Source organism: Opisthocomus hoazin, chromosome 7 (assembly GCF_030867145.1).
Source record: "Opisthocomus hoazin isolate bOpiHoa1 chromosome 7, bOpiHoa1.hap1, whole genome shotgun sequence".
Taxonomy (NCBI): Eukaryota; Metazoa; Chordata; class Aves; order Opisthocomiformes; family Opisthocomidae; genus Opisthocomus; species Opisthocomus hoazin.
Window position 1 is genome coordinate 21,570,420 of NC_134420.1, and position 16,112 is coordinate 21,586,531.

The following is a 16,112-nucleotide window of genomic DNA, read 5'->3' on the forward strand; positions in this document are numbered from 1 at the left end:
GCATAAAGTCTCAATATAGTTGTGACTTATTACGAATCCTAAACACAGGAGTTAGGACATAAGGTATTTGGATAATTAAGGAAATCCTTAGCATCTAACGCTTACAAAAACACATATGAGTTTATGCATATCATTTGTGGGTTGATTGCCATATAGAAATGATTGGTCATTGTATTTAACATTTTTGAGGTGATTTTCTGTTCTGGAATGCAGCAAAATGCCTGTCAACATTTTTCACAGATCTGCTCATTTGTAAAAACAAGAGTTTAAATGACACAGTTGGAAATTCGTAACCTTCTCTACCCAGAAGTTGATGTACCTAGATTCATTTCGTTTGCTCCAACAACTGAGTACGAAGGGATAGCCGCAGTTAAGTGGTCCTGTTTGACATCAAACAAAAAGTCCCTGCCTATTCCTGTCAAACAGATATCTAGTCTTGTAGTGGCCTATTTGTAAGGCCATATTTGTATCAAGTATGTCCTATTATTATGTCACCTCATTTTTAAACCTTTGATCTAAACTAAAGTTATTTTCCTGCTTTTTTTCTTAGTTTAGCGTATTATTTCTTGGCTTGGAGCTAGTGCTTACTGTTGTGTTGTATCTTCTTGAGGTTTTTAGATATGTATAAAAGGTGAAACACAAGCTTTTTACAGATCGTTTTCAGCCTATACTTAGGCAGTGAAATCAGTGTAAGTTTTATCAGAGTAAATGCTGAGTTAAAGACTTGAGGTTTTATTCCATTACTTGCCATTTGCCCTCCCACTAGCATAATTCGCTGAGACTTTACAAACGATGTTCTCTCAATAGCTCATAGCAGTCATTCTCAAGCCTTGGATTTAAATAAATCTTTCTTAATAAAAGTTTTTTTTGTTTTTTTTTTAATCGAATGGGAATTGGAAATGATCACTTAGATTTTTAATTTCTCTTAATTCTATTTAATTAAATTCCTCAAAATGGGAAACCTTATTTAATGTAGTGATTGGAAATGATTTTGTAAACATTTGCTTTCATTATATGTTAACGCCAGACTAGTTCCAAGTGCCAGCATGCCTCTAGTACTTGGAATCAAAACCACCCTGGATATCCAACTTTCCTGGGGTGTTTACATGTGTCCCATTCAATGCAGAGACACATAAATATTCCTTTATAACAGAAAAGCCTCATCCACATGGAAATAAGCAATTCAGCTAACACATTTTATGTTAGTAATATTTGCTTTCTACTTCTTCTTCACCATTCATACTATGATTTCAGTTGAACTCATAGTTTTCTCTCTGGCGGTTGAGTAGGATTGCAGTTGACGGTAATTAAATTGCTAACTAATGCTGTGACCCTGATTTTGTACAGCCCACAGTTCCAGTTCCTGAGTTTTCCTCTTTTCTCATCTTCAGAGAGCTTCTCTTTTTGAGACAGAATCTCTGCTCCCTACATGAAACGTAAATGCCACCATAAAGGAATTGTGACGTCTCTTTATTAAAATCCATAGTCTCATGCACTTCTCTCTTCTAAGGCTCCTTACCAGACAATCCAGTTCACCAGACTGATGGTCTGTCCTTAACCCTTATGAGGATCCCAGAGAGAGATCTGTACCATGCTCCAGATCTCCACTCATGACTGTGGAGTTCCCAAACCATGATGTTGCTTCTCAGTCCCCAAATGCAGCCCCCATATTTTGTACTTTGGCCGTTCAGAGGAAGGAGCAAGAATATTGAATCTTGTCCTTAGCCTACAGTTTTTCACTGATAGAACTGTCATTTTGTGTGTGTTTGCTCTATTTTGGAAGTGAAAGGCTTCATAAAAGTTGACACAAGTTGACTCATAGTTCAGTTTGCAGGTATTGCTATAAGCATTATCTTCCTGATATGAAAAATACTTAATCAACTTTCAATACCTTTATTTGCAACACTTACAACAGTACTCCATTTATCCCGTTAAAACCAGTCGGATCACGGATAGGAAAATGAACTACTGAAACTGTTAGAATGTAAATACACAAGAAAATATATTTTTTACACTAACAAGAAAATTATGATTATTTGTTCATTCCCTTTTCAACAGAAACACTGAAGAAAGTATAAAGATTTTCCTTCCTTTGTACAGAAGCTAAGGAGCTCTCTTTTTGAAGAATTTTACCAATGATGTAACTTGTGAAATTTAGTGAATGTACATGCTAAAAAATCATTTTCTCAGAGTAAAAGGCATGCTGAAGTATCTATGCATATTATGTTAACGTAACAGTTTTAAAGGAATTATTATGGAGAGTGAAGAAAATACCATGTATGTAGTCACAAGGAGTCCCCCTCTTTATACCAAGCTGTTGTTTGTAATTGTTAAGAATTGTTTCTGCCTTTAGCAAAACTATATTTGAGCCCTTCACAGCAGCTCTAAAAGGAATGGCCAACAGGCTAACCATTGTTTACACCAGGCAGCCTGGAAAGCTGGTGAGGCTAACGACGCTGTCGCTCGACCACATACCTTCAAAGCAAACTTGGGATTGGTTGAAGTACACTGCCCCTCTAACATGAAAAAAGCCAAGGATAGACCTAGGAAAGCTTTTACCATATTGCACTGGAAATCTTAATGTTTTCTCATTGACATACAAGTAGGTTGGTAGGTAGCAGTTTTAGGGGTAAGTAAAAGCATGATTTCATGCACGGGTTGCCTATCCCTGAGTGAGGTATGCATAATATTTTAGTATTTGTGCCTCTCAAATTTCTCATTTTCTGTATTTTGTGCATTTATTTTTTTTTCTCTGTTTTGTCCACTTTGAAACCTAATCCTTAAATTTTAATGGCTATGTATATGTATTGAATCTGTTATAGTGGGAACATTTTGTCAAAACATAAAGTACAGTGGGTTGAATGATCTGTAATAAAATTTTGCCTGTGCTAATGGGCTGGCAAGGAAATTATATGGAAAAAATGCCTTTTGTTTACATTGATATTAAAACCTAACATTTCAAAAATAGACTCAATTTTGTCCCTGCTTGAATGGTAAGCAGCTGAAATAGTGGTCCAGACTGAGTTTCTGTCTTCAGCTGCTGGGCAGTAAGATTTTCTAGTTTAGTCATCTCTGCACATAAATACCTCTTCAACTTAAAACATTTTAATATCAGACAGAGTAGGGCAAAGAAGAAAGCATAAGATGTAAAATTGTCATACATGTTGTTCCTTAAGCAGTCAGGTTTATGCCCAATTTTGTGTACTAAGCTGTCTCAGATGTTATTGTTTGCCAATTACTAAGGGCTAGTCTCGAGGTGCCACCATCGTGTTGGGCAAAAATCCCTGTGCAGTACCCTTGTGTATTCTGGTATGGGCATAAACATTTGTTCTGAAATTATGCAGTATTAACTTTGGAATGGGAGGATAGTGCTAGAAGTCTAGCAAAGGTATGGTGGGATCCTGAGCAATCTGAGCTAGATGTCACTTTGGATCAAACTAAGAAGAAACCCACTTTACTATGTGATCTGTAGCAAGCAGTGCTTTTATCTAATACTTTCTGTAAGGATCAAATTCAAAATTTTACAAAAGTAGCTTTTTCTTAAATTTTTTCTTTTCTAAGCACTCCATTCTTATTGGAAGTAAAATATGCTTCAAATGGACAAAATTTTTTGATACTGACACTTCATTAATATATAGATATTGTTATGTTTCTTGACTGGAAATTGAATTAATCCTAGTACAGTCAGGATTAAAAATGTGTAGAGTTTACTGTGACTGAATTTCACCCATGCTGTGTGAAGAAGTGTGCTCTGTGTTAAATATTTTCTCCATAGACTAAATGTTTGCTATTTATCTTATTATAAGGTATTTTCCTTTTTTCCCACTCCTTACATGGAAATCAATGAAATCAGGAAGAACAGCACACCTTGAAAATGCGCCTTTCAAAGGCACTGTCATGTGTTGAAGATACTATTTCAAGTTTAGACTTAAAATGCTGTTTTACAGAAACAGGTGAATTTTAAACCTGAGAATTCAGGGATGTGTCAGTTTTCTTGTGTATTATGTAGCTACTGGATGCATTTGGGCACCAGATTGTGAGTGGACATTCTTATCAGTCATATTGTCTTGTCCATTTTCCTATTAAGTATTATCAGTTATGCTTAGAAAAGTTGACTTGCGTGGATACCTGGGCCGTAAGGATGTATTTCCAGTTATATTAGGAAGGTATCTACATGCTGCTTGTGAATGTCAATGCAAATTAATTTTTGATAGCCAGGCCTGCATCTGATGTATGTGATAGTTGTACTTTCGGTCATGCAGTAGGTGAGGTGCTGGAACATAAATGTGACATGCATTGGTCCGGAAAAGATTATGAGGTCCACCAAGCAAATTATAATCCTTCATAAACTTGCTGCAACCTTTATTTGATTTTCAACAAACTGAATGCTGCACTAACAACTTCCCTTCAAATACAGTTGGGTCACCTTTCTAGAGAAAACATAACAGAAATGTTCCCCTTGCCTCATTGTATTTTGTATCTGTCTAGGTTGCCGTGAGTGTGAGGTCAATATAACATGTTCTCATGGTTGAAATAGAAAAGAAAGCTGCCAACAGCAGATACATAGGTGTAAAAATATCTATTCGGATTGTGCAACCATAAAATTCCTTCTGAATCTTTTGCAATGTTTTATTTTAGGTACGTTTTATTTGTAGGTTATCCACAAATTTAGCTAGAATCATAGAATGCATGGGAACTGGTTTTGTTTCTTGTAGATAATTGTATATGCAGCTGATTTAGATTTTTCTAGCTGAGTTTCTGCTATTATTAGATAAGGTATTTACGCTGGACTGGTCTACAGTTTTTTCATTTGCCCATTTAATCCCTTGAATGCTTTTCAGTTTGTGCAGTTCTCCTGATGAATCCTGAGCCACTCATTTTAACCATTTCTGGTTTCAGAAAAAGATGGGGCTCAGAAAGTCATCCTTGCTGGGTTTCTTATAGTGCTAATTCAGATAATATGTGGCAAATGTATTAGCCATTTAGTGACTCCAATGCTATAGCTATAGGGCTAAACAACTAAAAATATTAGGGATACCTTTTATTATTTTATTTTTATTCTACATTTTAATTATTCTCAAAACTGGCAATATAAAATACTTTATTAGTTGGACAGATCCTCATTCTTGCAAAGACCTTTATTCTGCCTTCATGCCATAAATGTACATAATTTGCATGAAGTTTAAACTTATGTCATCTTCATTATGGACATTGCAGTCTTTTGGACAAGAAAAAGAAGTGTGCATGTGCTGCCTAATAGAGGCAGGACTTGGAAAGTCTTTCATTAGCAGCGAAGGAACGTTGTGCTGGACCATGTAAGCATGCAGACAAGAGAGGGGATAGGTTACCAGGAGAAAGAACATTTAGTCATTTCTACTTGCTAAACAGATTAGTCTTATCTTCTTGTTTCTGGCCTAAACAATAGATTTAGTGTTCCTTGCTGAGAGCAAGAACCTGCATTGAGCCTGATGGATATGCTTCATTTACTGTAAGAGGATGTTACTTTCTTGAGAACAAACGCCTTTAAAATTACTGAGATGCTCTTATACTGCAGTCTGCAAAGGTGAAAATGCCATGTTTATAGTATTAATTCTTCATTGAGGAAATCTATTACATAATTTCAAGTTTTAAATATGAAAAATATTAGCAGATGCTTTTTTCATCTCCCTTGTAACTTAGACCAAGTTTTAAGAAAAGTGAAAAGTAGTTTTCAGAAACAACTGAAAATATGAAAGCCTTCGTTTTCTAAAGGCAACTAACAAATTCAGCTCTGTACGTGGTCTGTCTCAGCTGTTGTTGTCCTTTGTGATGTTTGATTCTTTAATGAATACAAATGGATGGAATGGAAAATTCTTTAATGTTTGATAGACGAAATAATGAAGGTAAAGTTCTTGTTCCATGTCACCTTTCTTTCTGTGTGTGCTTACAAAACTTCTGTCACTCCTACTGTGTTGACAGGGGTGCTGCTACTGCTGAGACGCAATAGCGTCTTCTTCTAGTTTCCTGTCTTACTGAATAAATAAATTTTCATCATCACTAGCAAATGCTGCCTCCTTCTCCAATGGCAAGAATAGTGCTGTGTTGATCATGTACTGCTGTGACTGATGATGATTTGTCACCGCCGCCTTCTATGCAGTCCACGGCCCTTAGTTACCACACTTGCTCATTGTTAGTGTTGCTCTTTCTGTTACGTTGCACAGCTACTTCTTAATCCGTTCCAGAGTGAAGCAAAGATTTATGTCTGGTGTTGTTGCCGATGGTTATCTCTAGTCCATCTTTCTTCAGACCTTGTTTCACCTGGGATATTTTCCAATATAAGTTTCTTCGGTACTCTGTAGATGGGTATTTTTAGCTCATAGAGTAGTAGGAATATTACTGTTTGTGGGGAACACTACGCATTGGGAGAATGATTTTTGATACAACTGTTAATTAATCCCTTAATTCTTAAATATATTGGCACTATTATTATTACTCTCTAAAGAAAATCTGTTTTATGACATGAAATGTACACACTGACATTTCCAGGCATACCATAAACAAAAAACCTCAAATTTTTCTTTTACCCCCAATTTTTAGCACTCCTAGCCTGGTATTATTAAAATTAAAATAGATTAATTTTGGAAAGGGAAGTGTGCGCGAAATTCCCATGGTTGAGTTTTTGAGGGCAAACTGAAGAATTTGTGCTCTTTTTAGCAGAAAGAATGAAAGCACAGATGCAGCGACTGTTGCATCTGTGGTTGGGAGAATGAAGAGTCTGAGCCAGAGAAGTTCACGAAGGGCTTGACTGTTGGGTGATATCACAAAACTGAGAACTGACATTACTGGTTGCTTTTTGATGTCTTTTTTTTTTTAGCTTATTGCTTAAATACTATATGTTATCTGTTGACAAGGGAGATCAATCCTTTTTACTTCTCTTTCTGTATTTTTGACTATACAACATCCTCTCTGACACAGTGTAGTCTCAATACCCAGGTATCAGCATACATGACTTGTTCTGCGATAAACTCATTTCCTTCCTCGTTTTTGTCTGTGTTAGCCTGGAAAGTAACATCTCCTTCTGTGTATTAGGAGCATTATAACCTTCATTCTTTAAGAAAAGCATTTAATTTACAGACCAATGAATGAGCATAGGTAGAAACATACCATAAGCTTTGTTTAAGTGTGAAGTAGATTCCTTGCTCCTCAGTCATTATTGGCCTCTTTTTCTAGTTTTAAAGCTGTGTTGTTTTCCTATAGCAGAGGATCTATCCAGGAATAATTTATCCTTGCCTGTATTTTCTCTCTCATTGCTACACGTATTACCCTTGCTTAAGGAACTAAAGAAAACTGTAAAAGCTTAATAAATTAATTGAAAAAAGGTGTTGAGGTGGCTTGTTTCTAACAAGGAAACTCTTCGATGAGGAGTATCTCAAGCGTGAAGTATGATCATTAGAAGCATGGAGAGGACTGATCTTAAGGAAAATAGGGCCCCTGTCAAGCACTGAAACTGAGAAATTCAGATCCTAACGCTCATTTTAGAAATTGGAGGATACATGTATGCTCGTTAGGATCACAGACTAATAAATAACACTTTCAACTTTTACCTGTTTGAAATCCTTCTGATGTAAGAGAATAGCCTATGTTTTCACACTGTATCATTTCTTTGCAGGAGTCAGAGAGTAATAAGTTATGTTCCCTATATTCCTTCCGAAATACCTCTACCTCACCAAACAAGCCGGACGAAGGAGGTCGTGACCGCAGTGAGCTAATGACCAGTGTTAATTTTGGAACGCCAGAACGCCGCAAAGGAAGCCTTGCAGATGTGGTGGACACACTGAAGCAGAAGAAACTAGAAGAAATGACCAGGACTGAGCAAGAGGGTATGTGTTGGACAAGACCGATACAGTTTCCCCACCCCCAAACCTTACAATTTTTATGGCATAAAGAATGTCTTGGGTATCAAGAGCCAGAAAATTGCATAATTGGAAAAGGCTAGGATAAGGTTATTCACAGGTTACCATGGCAATGGTAGTTTGAGATCCATTAGGATTTTGGACAAATATGCCAGTTTTTAAAAACTTTCTAAATTGTGTTGGTTGTCTGTGACTCAAAGCAAGAATGTCAGTTTAGGTGAAAACTCAATTCTTGAAAGGTTATGCTGAATTCTTAACTGCTTGTAAAGTTGTGAGGGATATTCTTCAGTGGTATTTTTTCTTTTAAAAGATAAATGTATATTTTAAACAATAGGAATGAATAAAACACGAGCTGGTTTGTTTTGCCTTAGAAATTCTCATCTTTCATTAGCTTAATGACCCAGTATCTGTGGCTAGGAGAATGTAAAACAGTTTTAAGTGTAAAGAGTACCTAGTTCTGACCTACATATCTAGAATTGCGTCTGAAGAAATCAATTTTTTTACAGTCTGCTCAGATATTGTTACAAATATTAAGAGAGAGATAAAAATGAGAACAAATCTTTGAGCTCTAAGGCAGTTTATGTATTCAGTCCTTATTCAGGTATTTTCTTCGGTTTTTCTAAGATTTTGGCCTTGATAGGAACTAAACAGAATTGGAGAATGAGTTTATCGGTATATGTGTACACGGTCAGGGTCCACTATGAAAATCTCTCCTCAAGTCAAGTAGAATGAAGTCTTGGTTGCTTCTGTGATGATGCCTTCTAGTCTGTGAGCTCAAATGTGAGTTTGAACCAGGGAGGATCTGAGAGCAGGAGGCTCTGAAAGAGATAAACAGGTGTGGAGGCATCTGTGTGGATTCTCTCAGTTATTTTACCAGTGCTATTTTGTGGCATTAAAAATAACCCAGGAAGAGTATTTGAAATGTAGTAGAGCCACAGGGAAGTAGAACGTTGTGGTCCCTCTTTTCTTTGAAATATGAATGAGTTCAGAATGATTTTACCTCCTCAGTTTCATGGTATGGTCACAATGCGCTTCAAACAGCGCACTTTAGGATCCCTTGGCTCCAGGTAGCAATGTAGATTTAAGTTAAAATTGTTGCTGATACAATGGTATGTTTAAATATGGGAGAAAATAATGTAGGGATGGAAGTAGGCTTTCAGATTTCTTGGCATAATTGTTAAATGCCAGCACATAGATAAATGTGTTCTATAGGTGTCCTTTCTGAAGCTGGTGAAACATCTCGAAAGAGAGAATGTCCCAGATTCTTTACTACCATCTGTCTGTTTTCAGCTGTAAAGATCACTCTTTTAAAAATTGCTTTCTTAGATTTGGTGGTTAGACGAGGAAAACTATTTTAAACGTTACTTTGGCAAAGTTGTTTTTTACAGTCAGTAACAGTCGTTCGACACTCCATGCTAATCAAAGGTCTTGGCTCATACTTTGCTGCAGGAGTATACAAGTTGCTGTTGATTATAGTGACACCACAGCTAAGACTTTTCCAGGAGTATACTGAACAGTGTGCTAATAAAAATGTGCATCAAGAAATTTAAACATAGTATCTTACTGTAAGGATTCAAGCATTTCATAGCTTATTTTTGTATGAATTCTCAAGAATTTTCTGCACTTCCTCTGTATTAGTACACACTAGTTGATTTAAGAGAGGTATGTGCACAGCAGAGATCCCTCTCACTGTGTCTGAGCCTTCCATGCTGTATGTTCTCACCAGCTGTGAAATAAAGGTAATTTCTGATCTATAAAATAATCTTTCCTTTTATGGACCGCATTATACTGGAAAACTGTTCTAAAGCCTGCCTGTAAGTTCAAAGGTAATTGACTGTATCTTCATGTTAAGTTCTTTTCAATCTATCCAACATTTTCTGTAGGATAAAAAGATCGCTTCGATTTTAGAGAAAATAATTAATGAACATCTGACTGTTACCATATAAACTAATATGGAAAAAGCATTAATAGGAAGATTGGAAATTCTCTGGGATGTTACACTTAGGAATTTGAATGGTTTTAACCTTCTGTGTAGAGTAGGTGTACCAAAATTCTTGTGACAGATTTCAGTATTCAGAGGTTTCTCCGAATTAAAAAGAAGTAAACTCTCCATACTTGTTTGATTGCAATAAAATAACATTTTTAAAATAATTACTTCTTAAGACTGATCTTTGTTGTGACTGTGGGTGCTGCAGCTCATTCAATTCAGAGTCAGTTGGAGAAATGAGGTCTGAAATTATGAAAATATTTTGCCATCTTATAGTCTCTTTTAAACAACCTAATTAATAGCCTAATCACACATGCAGCTTACATGATGGTCTTTAACATCTATCCTTTAAAACAGGTTTATATGGAGTTCTTTTCCTAAAATGGTATGCAGCCAGTGCTGTTGAGGAGCCCTTTGTATAATAAGTACTGATCTGTCACAAAATTGCTTACCCAAACTGAAAAACACCTGCTGATTTTTTGAGCAAATAGAGAGCATAATATAGCTGCTTTAATGAATGCAATGGGGAAAAGACATGTATTTCTACTATATGCTACTGTGTAAAATCTGTGGGGCTTGAAGTCTTACATCACTCCTTTGAATAAAATAATAGTACATCTTAGCATCTTTTATAGGGAGGAGCTCCATGACTAGTGATGTAGCTGTGGGAAATGGGCTAACATACGGTCATATGTCAAGTTAATTGTAGAGTTAGAACTGGAATAAAGAACTTCGGAATTCCAGTCATCCGGTTTAACCCCCACGTGAGCAGAGCAACAAGTTTCTTTTAATGTTGTTATAGTAACTTTTTGCTCCATCTGTAGGATCTGAATTTGAGTAATATGAGTTGCTGGCGTCAAATACTTCAATATTTTGTGGTGTACCCTCGTATATTAGGTGTCTGTTATGGTTGTATATACTACTGTGGTCTCCGTTGTACTTCATAACGTCGGAAAATAAATGTATACTGAAAGACTTTATCAGGTCTAAATAGATATATTTAATCAGAGTCCTTTGGCTTCTGAAAATAAGTTGTCTAATGAGAATTGCATCTGAGCAGCTGTGACTGAGGAGGTCAACAGGCATTGCCTAAGAGAATATGGCCCAGCTGGTTAAATCTGGTTGTTGTAGTGATTTAAATGGTCAAGTGCTGCTTGTAATCCAGGACCGTCTGTTTGTAAAGGAAAGAGTGAGTGCTTCAGCATAATGTACAGCTGTTTTAATCTCTCTTTAATAATAGTGCTTCAGCCAGTGTCATGTCTTGTGTGCAGTACTGGGAACATGAGCGCCTCTTACAGGACTGAATATACTTTAGGTACATTTTTAGCAGTATTTCTAGTTTGAAAAAAGATTACCAACATGACAGGATAAACAACATTTTTTGACTTCATGGTCCAGTATTTGCATACTTTGTACATTAAGGCATTCCTATGTCTTATTTTGGAATGATTCTGAAATCAGAAAATTGATGAGAAAATTGTAACTGGGGGAAAAAAAAAGGATGCTACAAATATTTAGAGTTAATTTGAGTATGTAAAGACTTTGCTGACATGTGTTCTCATAAGACAGAAGAGGTCAGAAATGAACAGGTGTCTAATTTAATCAACAACACTAGACTCTAGGGCCTCTTGGATAAATTCAATATATTCATCTTCTTAGTTTTTCTATGAGCAGCAGGATTGTTTTACTGGCTTTTTTCTTTGGCAGTATCCTCCAGTACAGTGAAGTATTAAACCTCTTTACAGCTCAAATGAAGAGTTTATGTTAAATATTATGGTCAGGCTGCTGCTTTCCCTTCATACCCCCCTTCAGTAAAAGACCTTTCTTTAAGAATATTACTTATATTACTTTTGTGAGACAGATTTACATTGCCTGGGCTGCCTGAATTCTAGGTTGAGAATTAGCTTCCAGACAACTATCCTACCGTACTTCATCATAAGCCTCTACGAGCAATAATTAGTAGTACACATCTTGTCTGTAGCTAGGAAAGCAGGTTTCCCCCTTTCAGATCTGGAATGCTAGGTTGGCAGGTCAGCTGGCACTTCTGAGCTGGAAACTGGACATGTAATTTCTGCTAAGTGCTAAGCCCTCATTACTGAGGGCCTGGATTCCTAATTCACTTTTGACCTTGATTCTGAGCGATGTATACAGTATCATTTTTCAGCCAAGCTCAGTTCACAATTCTAGCACAAGCTTTTTATAAACTGCTTCCCATTCTTGTTTCCTCCTTGAAGATCATAGCTGAACATTCAGAGATCAAAGATTTTTATGTATGCATGTTGGAATAATGAACATCTATATAAAGAGTAGTATATTCATAAATTTCCATCTATTCTCTGTCATGTGCACCTGTTTGTACTCTCTCTCTTTGGATGCATATATGTAACTCATAGTGATATATAATACGTCTAAAGATATCTAAATTAAAAATTAAGGATTCACATGTATTATTCATTTTATGTACAGTAGGGAAAATCTTATTACACTACTCAGTAGTGGTGTTTTTCTGATTTTGTGTTTGCTGATTTTTTTCCTTCTGCTTCATTAGTTAATAATAATTGAAGGCTTTTCTTTATATTGACTGAAAATAGATTAACACTTCCCCTATAAAATTTTGTATCGTGCCAGTAAGGACAATATACTCAAGTATTGCACACACAAATATGTACACATTTCCTGTTGACTTCACTGGGAAATAAAGAAACTTAAAGTTTCACGTACTGTGTTTTATAAGTGGGCGCTTGTAAACCATTTCAGTTGTAACTTTCACCATTTTGAGATGCTCACATTACATTGAGGCAATGTCTTTAATCAGCCCTGAATATATGAGATGAGTAAAATCTTTTTCATTAGAGCAAACGAGCTTTCAGCCTTTCCTCATTGTCTCTGAATTTCAGCTGTAGACAGGAGCAGATTAAACTGAACAGGGAGAGATCTTCTCAACACCAAGACCTACTGACCATTCCAACCAGTTTCCCCCCAGTGACTGTGTTTTCCGATGTCTTACCTCCAGAGATCATCTCATCTTTTTGTTTAATTACACTGTACCTCTCAATTCTGACATTGTCCACTGCTGGATACAATTTAATTTAATTTTTACTTTTCTCCATGCTTCCAGTTCCATGTCATTTTCTGCACTATGCTCCTCTACGTTTTTGTCTTATTTTTAGACATGGTGTAAGATCTGCTATCTTTACACTATTTGTGTGTTATTAGTACTATAAAATCATGATTAAAAAAGCATATCTAAAAAGCCAGCTTTTTCCTTAGGGCAGTCAGAAATGCAAGTTCAGTATGAATGGGTACAGCTGACATTGGCTCTGTGGTGAATGTGAGTCAATAGCTGTAAAAATATGGAGAGTTGCTTCAGTTGCGTGATCTTGGCAGCAGAAAAATAAAATCAAACTTCATTAGTTTCTGATGTACTGTGACACAAACAACGTTATGATCAGATCATGCTTTAAAATGGGAATTGAAATACATTTTGTAGTCATCAGGTTAACAGTAGGGACTAGACTGCAATACTTCCCTTTCTAAAATTGCTAATGTAAATATAAAAATATGAGGGAAAGATAGGGCTTAAATGTGGCTGATCTTGTGTTTCATTGTCTTTTCCAAGTTCTGTAGGGTGAATGACCTCAGATTTCTTTGGTGATGAACTTTAGTTTTAGTTGGTCTTACTTGCTTTGCCATTCCTGCTGTTTTGCAACAGGGCCTAAAAGTGCTTTAAGTGCTTGTGACTGGGGTAATGAATGAAAATATCTTTCCAGCACTGAGAGTATTGCATTAGACTGAATAGTCACCTTACTTGTAAAAGCACTATTAGAGAGGGGCAGCTGTAAGTAAGGATAACGATTTGTGTCCAGTGCTTATTTACTGAAAATTGTAAATGTATTATTTATTGAGAGCTCTCCAGACAGTGCTTGTCAGAATAAAAATGTCAACTCTAAGCAAAATGTTATAATACATAATAAAAATGCTAGGTACGCACTTTAGAGATATGGCTAATTAGATCTGCTTTTCGTAAAGAAATGACAGTAAAAATGCTCAGCAGCATATACATTTTAAATACTGATATATTCCTTATTTTTCTATACAGTATTTGGTTTAGATACCTTATCATTACTTAAAAATAATTTTGACAACTTTATTTTGTTGCCACAAGAGAGACAGAGGCATTCACTGCCTGGCTGCGTGAGGCAGCTACGTGCTCAGGCTGTCTTGTTCATCGAACAGAGTGAGCAGCTACTCTTACCTCTGTGGTTTAGTCTGAAACTTCAAGATGCCACTTCTTTCATGAGGGAAACCTGCCTCCAGTGGAAACAACAAACAATTATTAAGATTAGTCTTCAGACATGCTAATTAACCCCAAACAAATATTATGTTAAGGAGACTAAATCCATTCATTGTCAATGTTACTTTTGTGTATTATTGAATACAAGTAGGAATTAGAAAAAAAACAGTAGTTCATTTTTTCCATTTACAATACTACTCTCTCCAAGTATTTTTTAGACATTTTTATTTTCCCTGAAGCTTTCAATGGGAAGAATTTGAGCTTAAAAAATGTGGAAATCTAGAGTGTTTATAAAGTGAGGGAGCAAATTGGATTTTGAGTTTATCCTTTTTACAAAGAACTGCTCAGTTCAACATCATAAAATTTAGGATGTCATCATCAAAAGCAGCTTTGTTCTTTCAAGAATATCAGCCAATACTTGAAAAAGCCTTACTGTGTTTATTTCAATGGCAATACATTCATACATTCAGAGAATCACGGAATGGCTGAGGTGGGAAGGCACTGCTCACGATTGTCTGGTTCAACCTCCCCACTCAGAGCAGGATCACCCAGAAACAGGTTGGTCAGGGCCATGTCCCATCAGTTTCTGAGTATCTCCAGGGATGGAAACTCCACAACGCGTTCAGTGTCTGGTCATCCTTACAATAAAAAAGGTTTTTCTTATGTTTCAAGGGAATTTACTGTATTTCCATTTGTGCTCTTTGCCTTTGGGCCTGTCACTGGGAACCACTGAGAAGAGAGGCTCTATCTTCTTTACTCCTGCAATCAGATGTGTACGGATTATTCCCTGGATCCTGCTCTTTTCCAGGCTAAACACTCACGGCTTCTCTCAGCCCCTCTTCATAGGAGAGATGCTCCAATGAGTTGGTTGTCTTGTGGCCCATTGCTGGACTCTGTCCAGTATGCCCATGTCTTTCTTGTGTTAGGGAGCCCAGAACTGGGCACGGCACCCCAGGTGTGGTCTCAGATGTGGTTTATTTTAAGGCCTCTGCTTCTGCACTGTAGGAATGGTCTGGTACCTTTAAAGCCAAGAAGGGCTTCATCATGAACTTCAGTGGTAGTATGCTCAATCTAGATCTTATCTAGGTCTTATTAATTCGTGTAATTGGAGTTTTAGCCCTGCATGTGTGCTCTCACTTCCCAGTGCATAGCTGATGAGCGCAAAGTGAAAGCCAGGAACAAAGCATATTTCAGTTTTCTGAACTACAGGTTTCTGTGCTTCATAAGTGTATATTGGATTGTGGTGAATCCTTCTAATTCCTATCTGTAGTATAGGCTTCTTCTGTATTTACTCATTGTCATGTTAATCTCCAAAATGAAGCAAGAGTTAATAGTTGTTAATGTGTCAAAATCCTCTCTATTCTCTATTACTTTAATAACATAAAGAAGTGGTGGTGTTTCTGTAGAGTTCAGATTGTGATACTCATGAAAGAAGAGTGCAATAGCCCTTGTTAAATATAGTCATGAGGGCAAGTCCTGCGTAAACATGTGCAGATAGCTTCTGCTAGCCTTGCTTCATCCTGACTAGAAGAGCCCATTCTGCTGCAGTTTTGGGTCGGTCTTTAACATGGGCTGCCAATCAGGAAAGCCGTGCCAAAATGTCTTGTTCTACATCTTAGCATTTTGGAATGTATCCAGTAGCTGTTTTCTTTTATTAGTCATAAAATATTTTTAGTTTTACTTATATATTTGTCCAGAGTTCCTGGGCACAGTGCTTTATGTATGAATGTCTGTTTATTTTCATATTCCTTTTTGTTAGCTGTTTTACTGAATGCTTTACATAACCATTTGCCATATTTCGACATGAAGCTATCATGCACTGCTGCCTGCTCACGTTTCTTAAAGAATTTGATGCGACATCACCTTCTACGGTGAATCATGATTTCCACTGAACCTAAAAAAAATAATGTTGAATACTCTTCTGGCTTTCATTTGTTTG

General features: G+C 36.5%; 1 protein-coding gene across 14 annotated transcripts in view; it reads left to right on the forward strand.

Annotated features, from left to right (window-relative positions):
• The window catches only part of SOX6 (SRY-box transcription factor 6), a 386,542-nt gene that overhangs the window by 156,147 nt on the left and 214,283 nt on the right, over positions 1–16,112 (forward strand). For all 14 annotated transcript variants that reach the window (XM_075427559.1, XM_075427555.1, XM_075427560.1 and 11 more), the window contains one exon: positions 7,649–7,859. In XM_075427559.1, coding sequence (XP_075283674.1) covers positions 7,649–7,859 — 211 coding nt within the window. The remainder of the gene's footprint in view (positions 1–7,648; positions 7,860–16,112) is intronic.